Source organism: Triplophysa dalaica, chromosome 12 (assembly GCF_015846415.1).
Source record: "Triplophysa dalaica isolate WHDGS20190420 chromosome 12, ASM1584641v1, whole genome shotgun sequence".
Lineage (NCBI taxonomy): Eukaryota > Metazoa > Chordata > Actinopteri > Cypriniformes > Nemacheilidae > Triplophysa > Triplophysa dalaica.
Window position 1 is genome coordinate 19,805,624 of NC_079553.1, and position 27,275 is coordinate 19,832,898.

A 27,275-nucleotide genomic window follows, 5' to 3' on the forward strand; every position below is an offset into this window, starting at 1 on the left:
TGTGTTCCCTTAAGTCAGCTGGTAGAATGCAACACTAACAACAGCAATATCATGGATTGATTTTTGAATGACGCAAATACACAGAGCATCTGCAAATGCATATATGTCAATAGAAACAATGGCAAACAGAGTTCTTAAGCATAGATACTCTACAACATATTTTAGCAAGGTGTATAACCAGCCGGCATCGAATATCTGTTTAGTTAATACGTTTACAAAAACAGCCTTAAAGAAATGGCTCACCCAAAAATGTGAGAAAAATTCTCTCATCATTTACTTAAGTTGTTACAAATTCTGATGATCATGACCTAACAGTTCTTGGTCAACATTTAATACCATAGTAGGAAAATTGCTTTATAAATTCCTTTGTTCTGTTGAACACAAAAGAAGATATTTTGAAGAATGTAGGAAAGCAAACCATTCTGGGGCACATTTCACTAGCATTGTAATATTTCCTACTATGGTAGTCAATTGTGACAAAGAACTGTGTTCAACATTCATCCAATGATGTGTTCATCAGAGCAAAGACATTTATACGGATTTGGAACAACCCGAGGGTGAGTAAATGATAACAAACTTTTTGGGTGAACTGTCCCTTTAATATCTTACACAAGTTTTCTTCAGTTTTTGGGCAGAATTTGTTTACATTACAAGCACACATTCAGTGTTTCATGTCATTACTGGATCAGAATTTTTGCACAATTTCCATCACATTTAAACACAAATGTCTGTATTGGCCTTGTCGTTTTTGCATTGTTCTTTACATTATCCATAATAATAACAATGGTTTTAAATGTAAAATAATTTGAGTGTAACCTCTACAATAAACATGTTTCCCATGGTTATGAAAATCATCAAAATGTCAAGGAATCAGAAAAGTACGACTCCTAATGATCGGTTTGGATATGTCTGATACTACTGCAAGGTAAATTCATTTAAGTTTAATTCCCAGCATCCGGTGCCAAGCACTTCCTGGCATTTACAGCTTAAAATAACCGCAGAATGTGAACTTTGCCTTGTGTGAGACGATCAGTAAACATGGGTTTTGCTTATTCCAATAATGACAGTGTACTATCCAGCTATTTTATTTATATTACTGTAAAGTTAATTCTTTATTTGCTTTGTCTCCTTTATAAATCATGTAGAGCCATACTTACAGTAGTGATTCCCAGGTGTTTGTTCTAATAAATTAAGGTAAACCATTTTTGGGTGTTATTTATGTGAATTTTTTGCTCTATTAAATTCAAAGTGAGAGTGTGATGAATAAGTAATAGGAGCGCTGATATCTATGGTATCAATTTTCATTTGTTTTTGCTTTGCAGGTATCCATTTCAAGCGCAAGCCTTTTCCACGCAGAGTTGACTGCATCAGATTATATCCATGAACCCTGATGCAGTACATACATTACTGTCTCACTCTGTGCTGTTTGGAAGTTGCTCTGAAATGGTTCTTTGATGCTGTGGTGGAAAGGTAAGTACGATGTCAGAAAGCGTCATGTGTTTGTTCATCTGTGAAGTACCTGTGAGAGTGTTTTGCAGATAGGTTGTGAATATATTGTGATACTTTGTGCATTTAACATAGGATTTTATTATGTCTCCATGTTTAATATGTCTAAAGTTACTTACTTATTTGGCAAAATTTAGCTTGCACAACTCTTACTAATTACTAATGTTGAAAGCCAAGAAATTATAGTAGAGCATTTTCTATTCTCTATTCAATACTTGACTATATTTGATAATTTCATTGTATTCTATCACTTTCTTAGTTCTGTAGTGGTATAAATTTGATGTAAAGCTGCTTTGAAAAAATGCAAAATTGTGAAAAGCGCTTTAAGTGTAATAGAATTTTGAAAGCCAAATCAATGTAAACCTAACCGCTCTAAGAGTAGATCAACAAACAGGTCAACTGGATGAAGTATTTTCTAAATGATGTGATTTGAAACATGTTTATACTACTTTTTCTTGCATACCAGCATGCATATTATGGCACATTTAAATGTAACTATTACTTTTACACTTCACAATTTTAAATTTCATATAAATAAAATAAATAATAAAAAGATGTGGTTTTAAAAGATTTTGTTAGTAATCAGATTTAAGGGATAGTTCACTCAAAAAGAGTTTACTCATCATTTTCTCACCCTGTACGACTTTCATTGTTTCTGCAGAACACAAATGAGTTTTAAATGTTCAAATGCACAAAAACACCAAGACATTTCTCAAAATATCTTTCTTTGAGTCATATACAGGTTTGAACGACATCGATAAAGGGCCGTTTTTAGATTTGGGTGAACTATCCCTTTAAGCAAGCGTGAGTGTCTTAGTGTATGTATATGTATCTATATTGATGTATAATATATGGTCACCTATAAAAAAACGCGTTCATGTCGAACGAGGAGACGCCCAACAATGCTGCTCACCTAGGCAGCACACTAGGATTTGACACGCGCCCGTGTAACGATGGATTTCCATTCAGCGTTCTGGTGTACTGTCCCTTTAAGAGCCCTTAGCGCTGGTTTTTGTTACTCAGTAACACCCGTGTCGTTCTCACCATGGCGTAAGGGGTGTAAACAAATGCGATGGAAAGCGCGTCCTCCGTGTGGAAAATACATCTGCGATAGACATGATTTATGCCAAGTGCGTTTATTTTGTATATATGAACATAGCGTGATTGGAGAAAGAGCTTTAGTGATGCTAACAGGACGAAGATCGTCGGTTTTCTGTAGCATGAAGCGGATCAAAGCTGCACTTCTAAACCGCTTTCTCATACACTGTTTATCCTGTTAGTTGGCAGCTGTTTTGAGTCGAAATTATGTTGACTGGGTCTAAAACCTCCTTTAAAGTCAGGCAGCTTGTGCCAGACATGAAGGTAAGCCTCAACGTTTAATACTAGGCTACTAAAAATAAGACTCATTTATTTAGATATCAGTTTAGTTTGTTTTAATTATCTGAGTACATTATTAGCTTTACACTTGATGGGATTGAAACTTAAGAAAGCATGCGAGTCAAAAGTGACAGAGGTTTGATTAATTCGTCCTTTTAATTTCTTTTCCATTGAACTAATGCGTCTCTTTGTATAAGAAAACTGCGTTCAAATGCTTCCAGTTCTTTTTCAAGCTGAAATGCTTGTTATGGATGTGACCGCAATGTGTGGTTGAGCCTGTTAAGTCAGTTGAAAATAAAAGGGATACAAATACTAATAATAGTCTTTACAAGAATTGAAACCTAATCTCTTTCTTTGCTTTGCATTGTGAATTTAATATGATTGTTGTGCTTCACTGGACATCATACAGTTTCCATACTTCATATCTGGATAGATCTCCATTCTTACGTTTTCTGATTCTTTTTCCTTTTTTGTGCCTTTTATCTTGTCGGGTGTGGTTCTTTATTTCATTCATGCATGTGTTAAGATGTGAGTGCGATGAACACATACTATCCCGCATTCTTTGTCAGAATTTTACACTTCTTGTGTGTTTTCATATTCAGATTTATCTGTTCAGTAAAGGACTACTTCACTCAAACTGTTGTCATGTGCGCGCCCTCATGTCATCATAAACCCATATCATTTGTTTATATCTGTGAAATAAATATGTTTTATGAGTTTGACATACAAGGAAAGTACTTATAAATGTATACGGCAAAGTTCCAATATTTTGTGCATCATCCGAAGAGCTGTTTTGGTGTTTTAACTTGACCATTCAGTTTATTTCCTAGGAAAGAGAGCTGCTCTGCTCTTTAAATACAAGGTCAAAAGATTAGATTTCCAAGTTTGGGTTATTTTGTGATATATTTATCACTAAAGTTGATTCAAGTTGTATTCCCACTCAACTGAATTCACAGTTATTCTAATGTGCCTTAGGGAAATCTCTAGCAGATGCCTCCTTCCACAGGCCCTGATGTGCACAACATCTGGCTGTTGCCGTGGAAACACCCTATCCAGAATATCTTGGCTTTGGATTATTCTGGGGCAGTACATAAGTATTGCTGAAGTGGCTGTTCCTTGCCCAGAAAGTGAATTTGAAGAAACAGCATTATTGTGTGTGTATACAGTGTCAAATAGCAAGTTTAGTGAATGGAGCTCACCCAAGCACACGGGTGCTTAATTCGGGCACGGTGTGACCCGCAGTGCACTTCAGGGTTATAAACGAACAGATGGAAAAGAGATTGTGAATGTAGCAGTTTTGTTGGGACGTTAACACATGAGCTTTTCGTTTAAAATGCGTTAAGATTCAGACTGTAGTCAGTCATGGCAGTCTTTTTTCAGCTGGCACATTCAGCTGAGAGTCTCCTGCAGTCTGGACGATTTGAGCTGGTGTCACATCGCAGAGTAAGCTTAATGGATAGTGTTTAACTTTGCATCAGTTGGTTTGAATGGCAGTCATGAGGAACATAAATAAATTGTTAATAAAAAGTTAATGTTGGTCGTCTTGTAGTCTGTTTTGGGGTTTTTGGTCATCTAGTCTATTGTTGTTGTGTGTGTCAAGATGTTGATATCTTGTGCAGCACTGCTTTTTATTTAAATAGCATTTTAAAATCAGTTGTCAAAGATCACTGCATTTAGTTTAATTCTGTTATGTATGCTATTTTTTAATCCGAAGAACACACCTCATGTAAATGCCCCTAGGAAGCATACACGGTCACACTATCATCAGATCTGGTTCAGGTAAACCCTAAACCAGCCTATAGACCACTTCAGAAAACAAAAACAAAGCTGATCCTGACGGACTTGATTTAATGTTTTTTACAATTAACATTTAAGCTTTAGTGCAACCAAAAGAAAATGTTTAACCAAATAATGCTAAACGGCTAGCTTTAAGATTGAACTAAATACAGTATGTAAGATTGAAAAAATTTAAATAAAAAATTAAACAAGTGGGCTATATGTGGTGTCCTGTTGACAGATAAGTTGATACTGCGTACTGTAGTGTAGTTTTGCATTTTCCCTGTAAATTAGCCCCTCAGGTTGCCCCATGGTCCAAACTTCAAATATATATATATATATTAGGGATCCACCGATATTGAAATTTTTGGCCGATAACAATAACCAATAATTCTTTAACATTGGAAGCCGATAACCGATATGTTGCCCAATATAGAGTATCTAAATAGTAATAAAAAATTCCCTAAGACTGAAACAAAAGGCAAAAGTGGACAACTGCTTTTATTTGAAAACATTCACCATTGAAAACAAGGTAACAATTAGTTCTCTTTTGCTCCCTGAAAATCATATACCAAGCCTACTTTAGACTAGTAAACGATTCTCTCACCTTCAAACTTTTCTGGTACATTTAATAGAGAAATTATAGATCATCTTACACATTCATAAATACTTTATCTGTTTTGATAAGGTTTTGATAATAGCAGTAAGTAAATGATCAGGACAGAAAGACAGTACTGTACTGTATTTTAACAGCGAGCAGTTTCGGCTTTAATATATCGGCCGATACCGATATGGCAAATAATTGATCGTGCATCCCTAATATATATATATATATATGTATATTAGGAGCTTTTTGCATTTAATACCATAGGACAGTGGACCGGCAAATGACACTCGAGATGAAAATGCACTGGCACTATGTGTCTGCGCACAAACCACAGGGCTATTGGCGCCGACCAAACTTCAAGTATTAAATGAGAATTTACTGTGTTAGGGACACTTCCTACAGTATGATGATGACAGGATCTTATATCATCCCTTTAACTCTTGCTTTGTTTGATGCGTGGAACACACAGTGTAGAGTCTACTATTAGCTCTGTTTATGTTATTGAAATGTGATCTCGTTTTACTGTGAGATGTTTAAATAAGGGATTTGTTCAGGGTCTGTCTAGGAAAGTGACTTATTGAAAAACACAACATTTAACAGAAGACTGTTTGAGTCATCCTCTGACCTTCAATCTTTTCAGCACTGTTTATGTTTTTTACGAGATTTTAATAAGCACTAAAAAGAGCATGACAGGGTTGAAGAAAGCTTGGCACACCAGTTGCGGTTTCTGCAAATAAAACTGTGCTCTTTATAGGAGAGTTTATATATGGCAGTTATATTTGACTTTTCTGAGAAGTTTTGGTTGCTTTGTTGTTGCCATTGTTTTTATGGAGTGTTATGTGCTATAATGTTGTTATTATGTTGCAATGTGGTTGCAAAGGTGTTTTTAAAGTGCTGCTTTTTGGGAGCTAAGATGTTTTTTTAGCATGTTGCTGTGTGGTAACTAAGGTTCTTCGTAGTCTGTTGCTATGTGATTGCTAAAATGGTTTTCAGTCTGTTGCTATGAGATTGCCAAAATGGTTTTCAGTCTGTTGCTATGTGGTTGCCGGGATTTATTCATGTCTGCTGGTGTGTGGTTGCTAAGATGTTTTTTTAGTCTGTTGCCGTGTGGTTGCTAAGATGTTTATAGTCTGTTTCCGTGTGGTTGCTAAGATGTTTTTAGTTTGTTGCTGTGTGGTTGCTAAGTTTTTTTTTTAGTGAGTTGTCGTGTGGTTGCTAAGATGTTTTTAGTCTGTTGATGTGTGGATGCTAAGATGTTTTTTTGTCTGTTGCCATGTTGTTGCTAAGCTGTTTTTAGTCTGTTGCCGTGTGGTTGCTAAGATGTTTTTAGTCTGTTGCCGTGTAGTTGCTTAGGTTTTTTTTAGTGAGTTGCTGTGTGGTTGCTAAGATGTTTTTAGTCTGTTGCCGTGTTGTTGCTAAGATGTTTTTAGTCTGTTGCCGTGTGGTTGCTAAGATGTTTTTAGTCTGTTGCCGTGTGGTTGATAAGATGTTTTTAACGTGCTGCTTTGTGATCACTAGAGTCATTGTTTTATATGTTGCCATGTATTAGGTCTTTTTAGTATTTTGTTATAGGATCAATAAGGTTGTTTAATCTGTTGCTATGTGGTTGCTAAGTGTTTTTCAGTGTCTTGCTAAGTGGATGCTAAAGTGACTGACTTTGTGTGTGGCTATTGGCTAAGATCTTACACAGTTTCTGATATTTTGTTCCTTAGATTTGGACTTTTTGTTAGCTGCTTAAAAATAGAGAGATTTGTTTTATTTTATTACCTAGCCAAAAAAAATATCAAGTCTGCTCTTTAAATTTATTTAAGAGATAATTTACTATCAAACAGAGACTCTCAAATCGAGTTAACGCACCAAACATTTGAAACTTGAGCTTATAGGTTTATTTAGCTCCATACCCTGAGTAATAATAAAAATGATATATTTTTCTTCCGTTGAACAGGAGGGGTATGGCTAAACAGAAATGGCTTTTGATTTCATCCGTTTGAGTCTGAGCACCACGATGCTATTTTCGAACATTTCAATTGACCAATGAAGTAAATACTTCAAAGGTTTTATTGAAATCGCTGCATTGTTCCAAAATGTTCTGAGCAGCACAGAGAAGTGCATAGAGCTTCTAAAAATAACAAGCCACTGAACAATAGCCGTACTCTTTAAAGCAATAGGTTTAAGCCTCCCATTGGGCCCCTAGTTGCCTCATTTAGTTCTAGATTGATGCTTGGCACAAAGGCATATTGTGCCCCTTTGTGATGACTAATAAACTTAACAGTGTGAGGTTTATATGGTGACGCACAGCATTCCCACTTTCCCACTGCCTGTCCTGTTGTGCGAGACTGGCCTAGCTGGTTCAGTCAAGAGAAGGTTTGAATGTTGCCTGAGCTGGACTTCTCTGCTCTCTCTGGCCACAGAAGCCAGGGGAAGCCATGAGCAATGGAAACTGTAATGAGTCTTGGCCGTCTCCTTCCCCAGAAGCTAAGAGGAGGGTTGTTTTATAGAGAAGGAAGAAAGAGATTGCACGATAGCTACCAAGACCATGTGACTCGATTCGTGTAGACCTCAGCAGAAATACGCTGAGGGTTTTTTTGTTGCTTTTCTTCTGTGCTTTGAGTCTGATGGCACGTTATTTTCTCTTCCTCAGTGTCACGATTCTCAGATAGCCACCGATGCTTAGCTATCAGTTTTTCATCAGTAGATGCTTTAGAAACGGGATGTAATTGTGATTATTGGCATTTTTTATGTAATTGAAAAAATAACTTCCCAAAAGTGTAAATGTTCCTAGGGCAGGCGTACTTGAGTTGCATTATGATTTCTATTCTGATAGTGAATAATCATTGCAGTAGCTATTTTGCCTTTGCGTTTGTGTATTTTATATATATTTTGGGCCTTCTCTTAGTTTAATGAAATAAGATGTTGGTGATGTTTTCTATTGTTTAAATGATGAATGGTATTGTAAATCTCTTAGTTCTCCCAAGAGAAGTTTAACTGAAGGATTCAAGTTTTTTCCCATGAGCTGAAAAAATATCTTATACTGTATATCCAATATCAGATCTGCACCTTTCTTTAAACCTTTCTAATAAACAACCTTAAAAAAATAGTAGCATGTAGAAGTGAAACTTATATAGTAAACCTGTTCGTAGTCTGCACACTACAAGAAAAGAAACTTCAATGATATTGTATCCAATGTATACATTGAGGAAGGAAATGAATTCATGCTTCTAGAATAGATAAAAGCAAAGCAGCATTTAGTGAGCACCTATAATTAGAAAACAGTTTCATTTTCACACGATCGGCAGCCAAAGAAAGAAAGAACACACAATGTTGCACATTCACTATAGTGACCGTACACCATACATTAGTGCACAAACCAATTTTACACAATATTGTAACATTTGCTTGCCTGACTAAGTATTATTTATTGATTTTGCCTATTTACTTTGCATTGAGAAATTGAGAATGTCTAGTTTCCTACTGTGTTCATGCATATAAACAATATTTCTGTGTTTGCTACAGGAGAGGATGTTGAGTCACAGTAGTTTTCACACGCGGGGGAGAGATGTCCTTGGCCTCTGCTGTTTGCCAGGTAATATCTGATAAAGCGACATCTGTTGTCACTGTCTTTTGGATGGCAAAAATGGTTAAAACCATTAGGCCTATACTGTAAACCAGATTGCAAGATCCTAACAGTGTTCCAGCAGCACGTCCCGATTATTATTTTACTTCTTTTAAATCATACAAATATAACTGAATATTAAACATTTTGATTCGGTTATAAATGTTCTGTTGGTTGTATTTTGTTAAAACCGTGTGCAGTGTTAAAAAACGTTCTTCTGGACCAGCGTTGTTTTTGTCTTCCGAATGGTCTATAGTGGCTTTCCAGATTGGTACAGTAAACATTTTCCATGAAGTTTATTCACCAATAAAAAATAAATTGCGGATCTGAACTGTTTTCTGTGATAACTGCAGCTAACTTTGTTTGAGTCTGTTCACTTTTTTCACAATAATTTGGAAAGCGAACATCAAATAAAAAGGTTTCACTCGCAAATCGCATCACAAAATCTAGTGAGTGGAAAATCTAATTTCATTCAAATTTAGAGGCACAGTTCACCCAAAAATGTTTTTACAAAACCCATTTACTCACCCTCAAGTTAACCTGTATAAATGTCTTTGTGCTGTTGAACACAGAGAAAGATATTTGGAAGTATGTGTGTAACAAAAATGTTCTCAGCCACCATATATTAAAATATCAAGAAGATATTTTGAAGAATGAAGGACAGCGTTCTAGGGGAACTTTTGACAACCATTGTCATTTTTCATACTATGGTAGTTAATGGTGGCCGAGAACTGTCTGGTTACAAGCATTCTTCCAAATATCTTTCTCTGTGTTCAGAAATGTACACACACAACTCGAGGGTGAGTACATTTTCATTTTTAGGTGAACTGTTCCTTTAACTCATGTCGCACTACTAAAAATGATCTTCAGTTTGCACCATTTCTGCTTTATTAAGTGATTCCCATTACTGTTTTTAGGATTATCCAATTTATGTGGTAACAACAGAGCAGCCTTGTGGGTGTGAACGGTGTCAGAAAACAAACTCTCCGTGTGCTGAATGTGTCCAACCCCGGCAGCCCCTCGCCGTAATATCCGTGTCAGCAGTGTTTTTAAACAGGAGCTTTACTCAGGAATGTTGGCAGACTCGAGCGACCTAATCTTTAACACTTAACCTCAGCACATACACTCAGCACCTCTGTGGGAGTAGAGAGCGTTTCCCACCGCGTCGACTTTTAATAGAGCTTCTCACCTCAACGTATAAACACAGCCCTCCACTCACAGACAGTTCATTCTTTGTTGTTACTCAGCATGCACAGACTGGTACTGTTTGGACATCAAACACACAGATCTTTCTATTTCCCAGCCTGTTTCACAGAAACGTAATGGGGGTCCAAAAAGTGGCCACTTAAAGGGATAGTTCACCCAAAAATGAATATTCGGTCACCATCAGATTGTTCCAAACCTGTATAAATGTCTTTGTTCTGCTAAACACAAAGGAAGATATTTGGAAAAAAAACAAACATATCTTGTTCCCCATTGACTCCCATAGTATTCATTTCCCCTACTGTGACAGTAAATGGGTGATGAGATCTGTTTGGTTACTGACATTCTTTCAAATATCTGTATTTGTGTTCAGCAGAACAAAGACATTTATAAAGGTTTGGAACAACCTGAGGTTGAGTAAATGATGACAGATTTTTCATTTTTGGGTTAACTGTCCCTTCAAGCACTAGGATTGTGGGGGTCCTTGTCATCTAAAGATGTATAGAGATCATGTGCAACATTACCTTGACACACACCATACTGCTGTGGAATGGATGGATTAAGCATTAGGGGTCAAAGGACTCATATTGCAGAGACCTGTGGACACATATGCAGTCTCATCATCAGATATGGACGTGTGTAAGACTTTACCTCCGTTCCACAGTATCTCAGGTGACCGTCCGACGCAGGACAGAGGAAACAGAATCAGCTGCTGGGGGTGAATAGATCTGAGGATTTTAAATCGGCAATGGACAGACCAATTTTCCCTTAAAGTGATAGTTCACTCAAAAAGGAAAAAATTGTCATCCTCTACTCACCCTCTTGTCATTTCAAATCTTGATGACTTTGTTTTTGTTCCACAGAATACAGAAGAAAATATTTTGAAGGAAGTTGGTAACCGAACAGCACCGGACCCCATTCACTTCTTTTGTATGGACACCGATGCAAGTGAATGGGGGCCAGTTAACAACATTCTTCAAAATATCTTCTTTTGTGTTCTGCGGAAGAAAGTTAAACATGTTTGAAATAACAAAAGGGTGAGTAAATGATGACAGAATTGTTATTTAGGGGTGAACTATCACTTTAATCAATTTTAGGGGAAATATCTTAGATGCCTCTTGAAAGACAAACATCAAAGTTAATCCGAAAGAGAGTAGCTTCTAATAAATAAAATGCAAATTTATTATCATAATTGAATAGATTTCAAATACATTGTAAACAAAAATTGTTGATTTAACTTGGCATAATACTAGCAATAATAATTTACTGAGTCCAGGGCTGTCACCGGTGTTGCCAAGTCCGCTTGTTATAAGCAGTTTGGGATTTGTGTCACAAATATTGAGAGTTGAATTTTTTAAATACAATTATTCATATATTTGGCCTCGGCCTTCATAGGAGAACACTAATAGCAGTTGTTAAATATCCCCACCTTCTGCAGTCTGTATGATGTCATCAGTATTTTTTTTCCCTGCCCTAATGATGCGAACACTTGCACAGTTTTTTGAACCTCTGGAATGTCAGACGCGGTCGTGCTTCATAGTTTCCCATTCACAGGACATTTCCAGACATGAAATCATGCGGTAGGACCTGGAAAAGCAGGTTGATGTGATCCATTGCTTATTGAATCTGGCTCTGGTAGCACACACTGTACTCGGCTGAGACTGACGTTTAATGGAAAACAAATGTTGACGAAAAACAAATTGGGTCGATCATGTGCTTTATACCAGAAGAGCAGATTCGCTCTACTGAAAGCAAACACAGCCTGACATGAAATTACTTTTATTAGAATTGAATTGAAAAGGGAGTTTGAAAACCTCAGATGTTTAGAAGTCTTGTAGATTGTAATGAGCGTCCAGTCCATCTCTCTGACCTCTGTGTCATGAAATGAAGAAACACGGTTTGGAAAAGTGACCACATCCACATCAGAAACAATCAGAGGGTTTTGTATGTGCAAGTGTGCGTTACGGCACCGTCTTTTTAAAAAAAAAAATCTTTTTGCTTTTATATTTTAAGTCACTCCTTTCATCTACATTTAAGATAGGAATGCAAAAAATATGATTATTATTTCAAACCTGATGCATATGAGCACTCGTTGTGTATGTTGCACAAAAATGGTTCATTTGTCAAAAAGATAGTTCACCCAAAAATAAAATCTCTGTCTTCTGCAGAACAAAAAAGAAGATATTTTGAAGAATGTCGATAACCAAACAACATCAGACCCCATTAGACTTCCATTGTATGGACAACTAAGACGTTGTTTGATTTTCATTGTTCGCAATTTTTTGTATTGTGCTTCTTCAGGTGAGTGTGTGCTGCAGAGAGCCGTGCTGGTGAGGAAAAAGCTGTCGGTTAAAGAAGGAGGTGGATGGTTGTCTGGGACTTTGTTTTGCACTCACTTCAGAGTGGCGTTTGTGCCTCAGGACAGCCAGAGACCTGATGTGAGTAGGGACGAGTAAACCAGCACTTGCAAACTTTACTGTAAATCTTGAAGTTTACAAACCTCAATCTTGTTATTATCGTCTAGTCTAACATCCTCTGCAGACAAATTCATCTTCAATGTTTCTCTTTTCTTGTCCTCCAGGATAATGCAGATCCCGTGCTGCTCGGAGACCACGATGTAGCTCTTGCTTCTATAGACAAAGTCGTGGCAGGTAAGACAGTCTTTGCTGACTAATACATGGATGTAATTTAAGATTGCTGCAAGCAATTAAAGCCTATTTTTTTAGGACCCTTAAAGGTCCAGTGTGTAATTTGTTGGAGGATCTATTGACAGAAATGCAATATAATAGACATAACTAAGTGTTCAGAAGTGTATAAAGACCATACATGAAGCATTATGTTTTTATTAGATTAGAATGAGTTATTTCTATCTACATACACCACGGGTCCCCTTGCATGGAATTCACCATGCTGTTTCTACAGTAGCCCTAAAGGGACAAACTGCTCTACAGAGCGCAATTAAGTAATCTCCTTCAGCAAACAAGTGACAGGGTGACAACATCTATGTACTTTGAACAGAATTGCATCGAAAGAATTGCAATTCACAACTTTACCACTAGATGCTGTTGAATTTCAGACACTGGATCTTTAAAGCAGTAATTCACTTTTTTTTTTTATCTTCACACTTTTTATGGTAGAATACTGTAATTGGCCAAAATAAATGTCATTTTCATGCATAATAGCATGAAAAATAACATAAAACAAAATAAAAGAGCAACAAATCTTAATGGATCCAGAAAATAGAAACATATAAATGGAATCTTAGCTGTGTTTGAAAGTTTTTTTTAATGCATGTTACTATTTTCTACAGTTGGACCATCTCGCACCAAACTGGTGACCCCAAACGGCTCTCTGAAGTTCACCCCAGAGGAACTGGTGCTGTACTGTCGGGACCTGCGTGTCTTCTGTTTCCTGTTTGACAGACTCACACCTGATGCCCAAGCGATGGAGGTTTGAATGAATATTACACATTTGCCGAGAAACCCAATTCAGAGCAATAAAAGACCTACTAATATCTGTGGCAATTTAAATCTCATTTGTTCTCTCGTGACGAAACACATGTGTGACAGCTAGTCACGAGACACGCTAGAACCATTGAGATATGAAATGATTATCATGCCGCCCTAGTTGAATTTAGCACTCAGATCTGACTGTTTACGTTAAAGTTTAAATGAAATTGGCTCATTTTATTAATGGTTCACAAATGTGTAATTTGACTTTATATTTCCATAATTTGCTTGCAGATCACATACACCATTGCTAAAACCTACCAACCACTGAAACCTGGGACTCTCCTCTCCTTCCAGAATTCCGCTTTGGGTAGTGTTGGTGAGTTATTTATTATCATGTGTGTATAAACTAGAGGAAACTAATTTAATTTCATTCATAACTAAATTGTATTTTAACCTTGCTGTATACAGCCGCTGAAAATATTAGGAGACCATTTCAATATTATCAATTTTGTTTCATTCTTTGAAATACTAATAATATTTCTACCAAATTTCTAACTAAAATATTTATTTGCAGAAAATGAGAACTAGAGAAACAGGTCAAAATAGCAGAAAAGATGCTCTGTATTTATTTCAAACGTCAAATTCTGCAAAGAAAACAGGTCCATAGTCACTTGAAAGCAATACAACAGTACATGTATTTAGGAAAAGTTATTTTTATGTGATAATCTGCATTTTATATCCCTTGTCATGCTGTCAGTCTTTCACTTTGCCGTTGGATGACTTGGTGTCACTACTGAGGTTTTATTTTGTTGAAAAGCTACAGACACTGGACTGAAATGGCTACAATACATCTAGGAAAGCTGATTTGAAATGAAAATGTGGAAAGGACTCTTAGTTTTTTCCGCGGCTGTATCTACAATTTATACTGTGAATACGAACAATCACCTCTATAAGTCAAATATAGAGTTAAATACATGGATTTCTTCTTATATTTCCAATAGGAAATTTTATGTCTACAAGTGTTTTCCTGAGGCCAGCGTATTTTTTTTGTGTAGTTTGCAATACACTACGCTCTTATTTGATATTGAAGTGAATCATTGAAAGAAATGTGAGCTATGGCGGGACTGAGAGGGAAAGTCAAGCAGATGAATAATGAAAAGTAATCTGACGCAGATCACCTTCTAGCCCTTTTTCAACCTTGTAAAGGTTTGTTTGTTGTCAATTCATGTTCATCGCACCAGTCCGTTACCTTTGCAAACCAAATGAGTTCACAGCTCACGGGAGTTTCTGCATACAAACCGGATCCTGTAACCAATCCAAGCATTCAATGCCTCCCTCCGCTGTCTATAGAGATGAAGCAGTTTCTAAGCAACCGGCGACGTGACCCGAACATGAACTGGTTCGAGTGTTCGGCGGACTGGGAGCAGGAACTGGAAAGGGCAGGTGCCACGGGCTGGAGGGTCAGCTCTGTCAATGACCGCTTTGAGATGTCCACCAGGTCCAAATCCTCTTTCTGACTTTTCAGATTTTTAGTCACTGTTCCATTAGAATGGCAGATAATATTGGGCATTTACTCAGTCTCCATTTACTTTCGTTGTATGGATAAAGAAAAAAATGTTAACTCTCCCATTTGTGTTCCACGGAAGACATAAAATCATGGGTCTGGAATGACGTTTCTGAGTAACTAGCACTTGAAGTCTACTGTACGTCTGTTTATGCATGCAGGAACAGTGAGCTCACCACAGCTGGATTTATAATTTCATGTTTACTGAAGCTGTGTCCATGTTGGAAGTGGAAACTGCTCAAACGTTGTTTTCTTGTGTTTTTATAGCCTCAACAGATTCACTGTGGTTCCCCATCGGGTCTTAGACACAGAGCTGAAGAAAACATTCGCCCACTTTAATGATGGACGAATCCCAGTGAGTTTATATGTTCCACCGCTGACATCACTGTACAAAACTCCAAACTCTTTAACACAACATTGATTCTTAATTAAGTATTTTGTTTTTCATCTTTTTTGTAATTTTTTTACTATATAATTAAAATTTAGGGATATTACTTGCGAATGAGCAATAGAAATATCATGTTTTCCACCACACGGTTGTTGTTGCCAAAATTATTCATAATGATGATACTACAGCGTTGCCTATTGAATTGCTATTTTTTAAAGGGGTAATGTTGCGCGAATACGTGTTTTTCTGTGTCTTTGGTGTGTTATAAGTTGCCCGTGCATGTATTAGACACGTAAAATTGCAAAAATGAAAGTGTCGGAATTAAAAAAGTGAATGTTCATCCAGACCTGCCTGAAACGCCACGTGTAACCACACCCCCACAAATCTAAATCAGTTCAAGACCGCCCAAATGTATACACAAGTAAGGTGTGTGTGTACCTGTCAGTACAATTGCTTTGGAAACTGATGTTACATATCCATCACATGCTTGCACTATTCGACCAATCACTACGCACTGGTTAACTGGCCAATCATAGCTCACATCGCTTTTCAGAGCGATGAACTTTTATAAAAAATCTGGCGTTTCAGATAGGCGGGGCAAAGAGGGCATACAAACATGCACGGTATGTTGAAAAAACAGCGTTTTTAAACCTTAAATTGTGTGTAAACTTAATTTACGATATTTACATATGTGTAGTATAAACACAATATCGATAGTCATGTTTTTAATATAACGGTTCTGGACAATACTGGAATATTGTGACTCTTCTAGTGGGTAAAAATAATATTAACCAATAATAACTACTTACTCTTCACAACTGAATCAAATCCTGTTAATAATGAAAGTTTCGTCACAATTAGTATTAGATTTGTTTTGGAAAGACGTTATAATATATATGCAATTTTCTGGCTTTAAAGGTCCAGTGTGTAGGATCTATTACCAGAAATGCAATATAACATACATTACTTTGTCTTCAAAGGTGCAAAAAGACCTTACATAATGAAGCGTTATGTTTTTATTACATTAGAATGAGCTATTTCTATCTACATACACCGCGGGTCACCTTATATGGAATTCACCATGTTGTTTCTACAGTAGCCCTAAAGGGACAAACTGCTCTATAGAGCATGTTTCGTAAATACGTTATCGAATTTGGCGAATTTGGCTTCGAAAGGGAGGGGTGGAGTGAGCTGTTGCTTACAATTCGCAACGTCACTTAAATCTCCACATTGCACCTTAAATGAAGATGTTGCATAGAAATAAAAATACTATATTATTTTCATATAATAGTCAGAATTTCCCTTTTTTGCTTAACATTCCTTTTAAGCAGCACAGCCTGCTAAACTTCCTTACATTTCTATCCATGAAAGTACTTTATTCTTAACTTATTATATATTATTATAAGAAATTGAAATGAATCATATTCTAATTTGACGTCTCTCTGTCAGCGATGGTGCTGGCGACATCCACGGGGCAGCGATTTATTAAGAATGGCCAGCTTCCAAAATAACATCTACCATGAGAAGGATGACATCAGGTTTGTTTCTTTTTCCTATATAATATAAATAAAATTCACATCCCTTAGTTGATCCAACAAGGTCAGTAATGGAGCTTCTGTGATCTTTAGGAATCTGGAGCTGGTGCTGTTTGGCGGTCAGCAGATGTGTGTGATCGTGGACCTCGGGGAGGAAATGCCATCACCCACAGACATCCAGGTGGCTCACACGAGACTTCGGACGCTTTGTCTGGGAGGTCAGTGCTTTTGGTCTATTTCCAGTGTCGGAAATATATTGCGAAGACATTCTGAAAAAACTCTGTTTAAAATGAACCTTCTTACTGGTCCAGGCTGGTTTATGCTGATCAAAATGTAGTTGAGCAGCTGTTTGACTGACGTATTTCTGGTTAAGCTGGTTATTTTTTTTCTGAGACTTTGACTCTGTTGGTAAATGTTGAACGTTTTTTGTGCAACAGCTGTCGAGACACTTGGATACGGTAACTGTCTGAAGACGTGCAAAGGTCAAAGCAAAGAGCTTTCGTTGTGTGAAAAGATAAATTTCAGTGTTACTGAGAAACAGAAATGTTGTTTCATCTATAGCCTCAAATTCTTCCTGTGGTTAAACCCACAACATTCCTCGCAGTAGCTTGCAGCTGCCGGCTCGACACATTGATTCTTCACATTTCTCTTCAACTGGCAACGTTTTTGCATTTCTGTTGTGTGATGTTGGAATGCTGGAACATTCCTGACGGTCTCAGTACGAGGTTTATTTTTATTCATTTGACTGATGCCTATTATAGAAAGTGACTTTGCATTCAAGGTAAACACATTTCGATGCGTTCCCTGCCCTAACAGCTGACCTGCAGAAACAGGTTAAATTGTATTGAATCAAAACCTGTATGTGATTCTAATGCAATACTCTGTTACAAAGTATCGCTCAGTTACATTCTTGTTTTGTCTCACAGATATTTCATCGTCTGTATCAGTGCCAGATGACAAGTGGCTCTCTACACTTGAGAGCACACGCTGGCTCGACTATATCAGGTGTGTGGTTATAACTGATGACTGAAATGTTTCTCACATCTGAAAATCTAGCTTGTTAAACAGCATACTGCATGCTATATTTAAAACAATAGCATGAAACGTTGCAGTGTACGATTTAAACAGCTTCTTATATAACACTACAAAGTGAAAGTCAGTGTATTGATGTGTGTGTGCTTTACCCTTCCACGTGTGTTTGTTTGGTTTGCCCTGCTATGTGTGATGTGATTGTTGCGTCTCCACAGGTGCTGTCTGAGAAAAGCAGCAGAGGTCGCTTGTTTGCTCAGAGGAGGTCACATGACTGTTGTTCTCCAAGGTTAGTCATTTTGATTAAAGGTCATCTGACCTGTCTCTGAACTTTGCACCCTATTGACACATGATGACTTGAGGAGCATTTCTTCACTGTACAATGACGCCATTACATGAGGTGGTTTTCCCTTTGTCTAACCATACATCTAATAATATCTGAAGTTCAGATTTACGTTTACATTTACATTGTAGGCATTTGGCAGACACTTTTATCCAAAGCGACTTGCATTGCTTTTATCCTATACATTTTACATAGGTATTTGCAATCCCCTGGGATCGAACCCACAACCTTGCCACTGAGCTACAGGAAAGCTGTAGGAAAGCTGTAGTAGCAGCTAGTAGGAAAGCAGATAGTTCAGACACATAAACGCAAAAACGTTCAGATTCTGAACAACAGAACACATGCTATAATGGGTTTTTATGTCTTTATTGCAAAATAAACCCCACCATGCGATCATAACTGACGGAAGCAAAAGGAGTTTATAGTGTGGTAAAGACATTCAAATTTACATTATCCTGCTTATTATGTGACTACTTAAAGAGGTCATATGACACGGCTGAAACGAATATTATCGTTTGTTTTAGATGTAATGAAATGTGTATACACGATTTTAGGTTCAAAACGCTGTATTTTCCACATACCGTACATGTCTGTATCTCCTCTTTGCCCCGCCTCTCTGAAACGCGCAGAATTTTTACAAAGTAAGGTGTGCTGTGATTGGCCAGTTAACCAGTACGTAGTTATTGGTCGAATACTGCAAGCGTGTGACGGAAATGTAACAGCTCTTACCATATTTGGACCATCAGGTTTCACAGCAGTTGTACTGACAGGTACACACACACCTTACTTGTGTATACATTTGGGCGGTCTTAGTCAAATCATACCACAAACTGATGTAGATTTGTGGGGGTGTGGTTACACAAGGCGATTCAGGCTTGTCTGGGTGAGCATTCGCTTTAAGATAGAATGCATTTGTTGTTCCAACACTTTATTTTTTTTAATTAATACTAATACATGCATTGGCAACTTATAACACACCAAAAACACACAAAACACATATTCACGCCGTATTGCCTCTTTAAAGGGACAGTTCACCCAAAAACTAAAATTCTGTCTTTATTTATTTACCCTAGAGTTGTTCCAAATCTATATTAATGTCTTTGTTCTGATGAACACAGAGAAAGATATTTGGAAGAATGCTTTTAACCAAACACTTCATGGCCACCATTAACTACCATGGTAGGATAAATGATAATGGTCATCAAAAGTGCCCCAAAACCGTTTGCTGTCCTTCATTCTTCAAAATATCTTCTTGATATTTGAATATACGGTGGCGGAGAACTGTTTGGGTACACACATTCTTACAAATATATTTTTAAATTTATACAGATTTGGATAAACTCGATGGTCAGTTAGTGAAGACAGAATGACATGAGGGTAAGGAAATGATGGGTGAACTATACAAATAAATAAACAAAAAGACAAACTCACTTTGCTCTTTGGCTGTTTCATATCTTTGTGTCATTATTATTGTATTGGAGTTTTATTGTTTCTGGGCCTCATGTATAAAAGCAAATTGTTGTGTTGAATGCAGAAGTTTATTTTATGTACTGAGAGATTTGTGGTCAGTATTTATTTTTAATGATTTTTATAACCATCACAGCAGCCTTAAACTGACCAGTGACGTGAGAATAGCTTCTGTTCAACCAACCAATAGCAAATGGAATTGCGATACGTTTGGTGATGCAAGTGTGATTTCATGCAAGAAATGATATGCTTCCGTTTAAAGATGATAAAAAATAATAACTGACACACAGAGGTTCAGTTTTTTCTCTTTACTCATAAACTAATAAACAGCGACATCTGGCAATGGCCTCCAATTCTTTGAATTCAATTTCATTTTATGTTCCTCCAAACCGTTTGTTTCTCTGCGTGACCCACAGTTGCCCTCCAATAATCATCAATATTTTCCTGACAAGCAGCAAATAGCTTTAGGAATGAGTTTCTCAGATGAGTTTGACACTCTTCATCTATCACTGTGAACCTGTTCACCACATGTGCGGCCGCAGAAACACACAAACCACAACACAAGAGAGAGCGATAAAACCTCCTGATCCACTGTTCAAAGACATATTCTGAGAACTTTAAAACAATCCTGTCATGTAATGTTTAAGTCCAGTGCAGTTTTTGTGATGATTTAAGAGATTAAAGCTTAAGAAGAGAAAATGAGGCTGAAGGATGAAGCGGGAGGAGAAAGTTGGCATGCGCAGAGTGTGATTTGAAAAAACAACCCTGAAATAAATTCACATGCCCAAAGTGTAAAAGTTAGTTGAGAAAATATGTTTTTCAGACTTTGTTATACTACTTTTTTAATGTGTCCGGAAATGGAAGTCAGTAGAATAAAGACAATTTATTTCATGATATATTATTAAATATATATATTCATTTTTACTTCAACTTCGACAAAAAACACCTTTAATACACGCAAGAAAACGGTAAAATGCTGTTTTCATTTGCATGAAACTATGCCTTACTTTTGTGTGGATGCAGATTTATTTACACTTGTATTTAATTACACCTGTGCATTAAAATCCATAAAACTCCTATAAATAAGATTTTTTTTAGAATGCATTGTAACCCAATAATTTATTCAAGACCGTGATTTAATAGACTGTTTCTTTTCTATGTCTTTCTTTAGAGTCGGAGGATCGGGACATGAACTGTGTGGTCTCTAGTCTGGTGCAGGTGATGTGTGATCCTCACTGCAGGACTGTAGCTGGATTTCAGAGTCTGGTGCAGAAGGAATGGATAACAGCCGGACACAAATTCCTCAGCCGCATCAACTACCACAGGGACTGTGATAAAGAAGAGGTCAAGAAAAAGAGAAAGAAACCATTTATATAGTTCTTTCATTATGGGTTTTTAACACACCCAACAGTTATAGTTTTGTTTTTAGTTTTCTTGTAGTTTTACATATTTCACAAAATTTTACTAATATTTTATATTTTTAATTTTTGTTATTTTTGGTTAAAATATTTCTATGCATATACTGTATGCTTTTTTCATTTTTTTATGTATTTGCTTTTTATGGTGCTATATAACATATTAACTAAACTATAATTAATATTATAATAATTATAATTATGTTAACTATATACAATTATTTTAGTTCATTTATTTAGATTATTTCTGAGGCAACATTAAAAAATTTTTTTAATTTAAGTTATTCCAAGTTTTTAGACCAGTATTTTATATTGATTTCAATAAACAGAAACGTTTTCAAAATTTATATTTTAGTAAACTCAAATAGCCTTGTTGCCCAAAATGTGTGTCCTTCCGAAACCGGAGATTCAGATTAGTTGTTTTTAAATTTACAATAACTTTTTTTATGCTTTTTATTGGTTAGATATTTGCAAAACCCAGTGACAAACATAAAAAGTGAATAACAATTCAAAACTCTTAAATAAAAATACATTTTAATTCTCAATGAATATTTTTCAGTTGTAAAAAATGTTTCTAATAACATTTTCCACAAAAATAACAACCATATTGAATTAAACATTGCAAGGAGTTTGTTGCAAAGCAGTTAAGGACTGCCTTATTAGCAAAGGACGTATGCAGTGCCAGTTTAAATTCTGCAACAACAACAAAAACTTTAACCCTTATGTTGTGACCATCCCTAGAGTGTGCGCCCCAAAAAAAAACAACAGTCCAGTAGGATCACTGGTGCTTGTATACCTATTTACGTCATTCAGAAATTCACAATAAGAGTCTTGTTGAGATTGTGTATAATAAATTGTGCTGTGCTCTCCGACAGGCGCCTGTGTTTCTGCTCTTCCTTGACTGTGTGTGGCAGCTGTGGTCTCAATATCCCGCACGCTTCCATCTTACAGAAGATTACCTGCTGGCTCTGCATGACAGTGTGCAGCTGCCGCTCTTCAGTAGCTTCCTGGCCAACTCTCAGAGAGAAAGATGTCGCCGCTCGCAGGTACTGCAGCCCGAATTTTCAAAACATGTCAGACCTTGAAACTATCCATAATATTCTACAAGCATAAAAGAGACGTGAAATTCCCCCGCAGCATCTGCCCCAGAGCTACACGCCTGTTAATGGGCTGAGGGAGCTGCCCATGGTTGAACCGGAGGAACCGGTGGACCCCCCTTTCCCTCCGGTGTGGGACTGGGCCCTGCAGTACAGCAGCTCGAGGCGAGCCCGCTTCACACAACCTGTGTCACAGGCAGCCTGTATTCCACCCGTCCTCAACGGAAACCTCAATACAAACCTGGAGCGCAGCTGGGTGAGATTTACCTGCAGTCAGGTTTCTGTAAAGGACCATCAGCTCTCATGCATGGGTGATTTGGGATTCCATTGTATGAACAGAAAACCACTAGGACATTTCTCAAAATATCTTCTTTTGTGTTCCATACACAATACAGTCATATAGGGATTTACAGTGACTTGTGAGTGAATAAATGACGTCATTTTATTTTTGCAACATTGTTGAGTTGATCCCACAAAGCTGCTGCTATTAAAAAGGTAAAATACAGTGAAATAGAAGTCTGGTGTCTTAATAGTGCTTCACATGTAGAGATGAGCATCACTTTCATTGTATCCAATACAGCAGCTCAGACATCCAGCCTATGGTTTCATTATGTTTTTGTAAAGTTTTGGACAACATGACTGTGAGTTAGAAGATGAAAACAATTAGATGGTGAATTATTTCTCTAATCTCAGGTTGCTCCCGGGGGATAATGGCTGTAATAAGTGTTTTTTAGGTCACTTCAAATAAAAAGCCGCAGCTAAATGATTACAAATGTTCTCATTCCCTATATAGGATGCTCAACATTGATAAAGGGATTTGATAATACAGGACAGAGACATTAATTATGAGGTAATAGGCGAGTGTCAAGATAAACATCATTGATTCATGTTTTCATGGCTGCCCTAGTTGGCTATAAATCAGAAGGATGTTCTTAGGAAAAGAGGCCAACCTGTGCCACATTTGGGTCAGTTTTCGAATTGGGCTGTCAGTATGACTGTACCTCTTCATTATCCTGTTAAAGAGTGTGTTTATTTTGTCTCTGTCTCTCAGCACAGTGATGGACTGCCAGGTTCGGTGTTCCTGTTGTCTCGTAGCTCATTCTCCAATCCCTCAAACCTGCTGCCATGGCGGAGCGGGAACTCCGGCTCTTACTGGAAGAGTCACCGCAGGGCTCCTTCCTCCGAGGGTTTGTCCGGGCTTGAGCGGCTCATCAGAGCCTGTTCACTCTCTGATCCCTCAGAAAACACCACCACCCTACACGACCCCTTCGAGCCCATACTGCTGCCCCTCCTTGTAGGGCCCTGTGTCAGAGTATGGAAGGGATGCTATTTACGGGGTGCGCTACACCCCCAGGTAAACTCTTGACAACAACGTTGGGCAACATAACTTTAAAGAATACCTGCATTTGTTAAATATTTATAAATATTATCTATACACACACGTATATACACATGCATGCATATTATGTACACTTATTTATATGTATAGGATATATATATAAAGAGAAGTGTTGATAATACAGGCTATATATATATATATATATATATATATATATAATATAGAAGACATTCTATGTAAGAAAAAATTGGTTCTTTTTTATATTATATAGTCTCCTATTGTATAACCTATTTTCTATATAATCTACTCTTTTATAAAATATCATATTGAAAATTATATAGAGATGTAGATTATATAAAATATAGGAGAATTTATAAAAGCACAGTATAGAATAGATAATAATATATATGATCAAATATGGTAATAAAGAAGAGCACATTAGATAGAATATAGGTTATGATATAGGAGATTAGAAAATATAGAATAGATCATAAAGGCTATATATGGTGATGTACTGTAGAAGAGCATATAATATGTGTTATGATATACAGTAGACAATATAGGCTATATATTATAATATACAGAAGATAATGCAGGCTGTATGTTATATAATACAAACCATATATACCAAGTTGTCTACAAAGGCGTTGTAAGATCATTGTATTTTTGTAACAGCCAGTCCTTGTTTTCTCTCCTTCCTGTCTGTAGGCCTTTTCGCACCCCATGTCTTCCTGCAGCCAGCATCCTTTAGATCAGCTGGCCTTTGAAGTACAGGAGCTCGGAGAGAAACTCGCTCAGGCTTCTGTCAGACACCCTGAACACCAGACCAGACAACAGGAGCCACGTCGGCTGGAGTCCAACCTCAACCAGAACGCCAACAATGGGACCTTCCTCTTCTCCTCTAGATCCTCTCAACATCAGCCACCGGCCAGCAGAGCGACAACCCGACCCACAAACCCTTCCAGAGCCCCATGGACCACCTCCGAGCCGCCCAGGTCTGCACAGAGGATTAGTGGCAAGCACACGTTTCTGTTCGGCCACCAACAAGAGTCACAATCAGTCCAGCGTTACATTCCCTCTCCTAGTGCCAAATATCCCAAACACCAAAGTAACACAAACTGATCTGTTGGCAGGAGAAGCGAGGTTCTCTAGTGTTTGAATTACTGGAGCGATGCAGTAGGCAAATGCTTAAAATACGGTACAAATCAGAAACTTCATCAGAAACATTTCTATGCATACATGTGGATTTAAAAAGACAATGCACTTCATGGGGCTTCTTCTGTGTGAGCAGCTATATTATATTGAATGAAAAATAGCTTGGCAAAATAAGTCATCTGAAGAAATTCTTCCTTTTTTCTCCCGCCACAAATCTGGACAGTGAGTATTAAGATTAGATGGTGATAGCAGTGACAATAGAAAAAATTGTGTCTGCATGTTTAATGTTACATGTCTAAAGTTCATGCCAAAAATCGGTACCTTTGCTGTAGTTTAGTGTTTTTTATGGTATGGTAGGCTTGTAAAATGTAAATTAGGCAAGAAAATGTCTGCTGTAATTATTCTAATGTAGCAGGTTTTGCAGTTTCTTGTACGGCCACTAGATGGAGACAAAACGGTCAAAGAAAGTTCAGCTTGTCTCTCTTTATTCACAACAGTGGTACCATGATGTCCAGTAAATTATGCATTTTTGTATTCTGTTAGTATTAAAACTAAAAAAGGAAAGAATTGAAGGAAACTAGATGCAATATAGTTGACATTACAAGCATTATTATACTCTGCCGTTTTAGGGCATATTTAAGTGTTATTTCATCATGAATTTGTGATGTATTTTTTATAACTTCATGATGACAAGGAACTACAGAAAATGTGTAAGTTGTGAAGAAAAAGTGAGCAGAAGAACTTCATTCTAATGTTTAAAGACATTTTAATATGTATTTTTACCTGCATCCCATCACCATTCCAGGAACTCTTTCAACATGAGTTTTTTCTTCTCCCGTCATTATCTTTGTCTTATTTGCACGGTTTTGTTTGTAAAAAGGTATGGATTGACAAAGATCCTCAGACTCTGAGAATGTCAAGCAATGGAAAGGGTGCTAGTGACGTACATACAATATTTGTGTTTAAATTTCATCTTGAAATATTCAGTCACATGTCAGTATAAATCTGTTTGGTTTTGTTTCTTGAATATCAAATATAATACGGCACAAGGATTGCTTTGATTTTGGGCAATGACCAATACTCGCCTTAAATCGATTTGCAAAGTTGTTTTGAAATTTCCAGCCTTTAATCTGCCACAGGGACAAATCTTTTCTTATATAACAACCTTTATTGGCACATTTTAGATAAATAAGTACATCTTATAGTTCCTAAATAAATTTCTCAATTTCCTTACCAATGCTTATTCAGGCGTATTAAAAACATCACACATCTTATCAAAATTGATATTTACAACATAAGCACTTTGCAAAACGCGTGTCTCTCTGATATATTTTTAAAATCCATGAATTGCAGAGGTATAAACGTTTACATCAACAGAACTCATTACAAAAATACAAATAAACACTTAGAAATGTTAAAGGAAACTGCAATACTTCACTACTGTATAGAATCCGCACTTCAATCACGAACAGAATACAAACTGAATCTGGAGGATCACCAGATATGAGAAAAACCTCTTTTGTGTTTTCTTTAAGCATATTAAATCTATTTAATAATCTGACTTAACAATGCATTCTCATTTTACAGATAATAAATTCCACAGATGCTTATCTATATTTTGTCATTGGTAATAAAGACTGTTCAGTATGTCCCAGTTATCTGATACTTCCTTATGCATATACATTATGCATAATGTTCAGCCTGATAATAATAATGATAGACATTTGTGTTCACTTTTGTGCAATAATCGATTTTGGTACAATGAGGGGTCACCACACGATAGCCAATGTAAAATCTGCATCGTGCAGTGTAACCAGTAGAGAGCCACTGTATTAAAGAGACGGTTGACCTAAAAATGACAATCCTTCCATCATTTACTCATCCTCGTGTCATTCCAAACCTTTATGACTTTCTTTAATCCGCAGAACACAAAAGACGATATTTTAAAGAACGTTGGCAACCAAAAAACATTGGACTCCCTTTCACTTCCATTGTATTCACACAAAAGCACATTTCTGACAATATCTTCTTTTGTGTTACAACAGTCATACACGCGTGTGAGTAAATGACTGTTAAACCATCCCATTAAACGACTCGATTATTCCCACTGGCCTCCCTTCTCCTCAACCAGCTTCTGTTTCTGACTTCCAAAGGGTGAACAGTGGATCATGCCCTGGAAGCTGTGCGACGGACCGAAGCCTCCCAGGTGACGGAGGGTTTTACACATAGGGCAGGGATATTCGGCCAGGCCTTCTATATCTTCAAAAGCCAGGTTAACAATCTGATCGGAGCAGGGGTCACAGTAGAGGTGTCCACAGGAGAGGCGCTTCAGTCTTGCCTCATAGGAGATGCAGCACTGGCAGTGAGGAACATCTGATCCCAGAGACAGACTGCCTGTGAGCGAGCTGC

At 37.1% G+C, this 27,275-nt stretch overlaps 1 protein-coding gene across 1 annotated transcript; it reads left to right on the forward strand.

Moving 5' to 3' along the window:
• The first annotated feature begins 2,517 nt into the window (after positions 1–2,517).
• Positions 2,518–26,099, forward strand: mtmr11 (myotubularin related protein 11). Its single transcript, XM_056762738.1, has 17 exons — positions 2,518–2,868; positions 8,780–8,849; positions 12,384–12,520; positions 12,664–12,733; positions 13,393–13,532; positions 13,826–13,910; positions 14,885–15,032; positions 15,366–15,453; positions 16,936–17,024; positions 17,115–17,239; positions 17,948–18,026; positions 18,269–18,339; positions 21,032–21,204; positions 22,151–22,321; positions 22,413–22,628; positions 23,424–23,726; positions 24,420–26,099. Exons 1-17 carry the CDS (start codon positions 2,812–2,814, stop codon positions 24,831–24,833), a joined length of 2,436 nt encoding a protein of 811 aa, XP_056618716.1. The 5' UTR covers positions 2,518–2,811; the 3' UTR covers positions 24,834–26,099.
• The last annotated feature ends 1,176 nt before the right edge of the window (positions 26,100–27,275 follow it).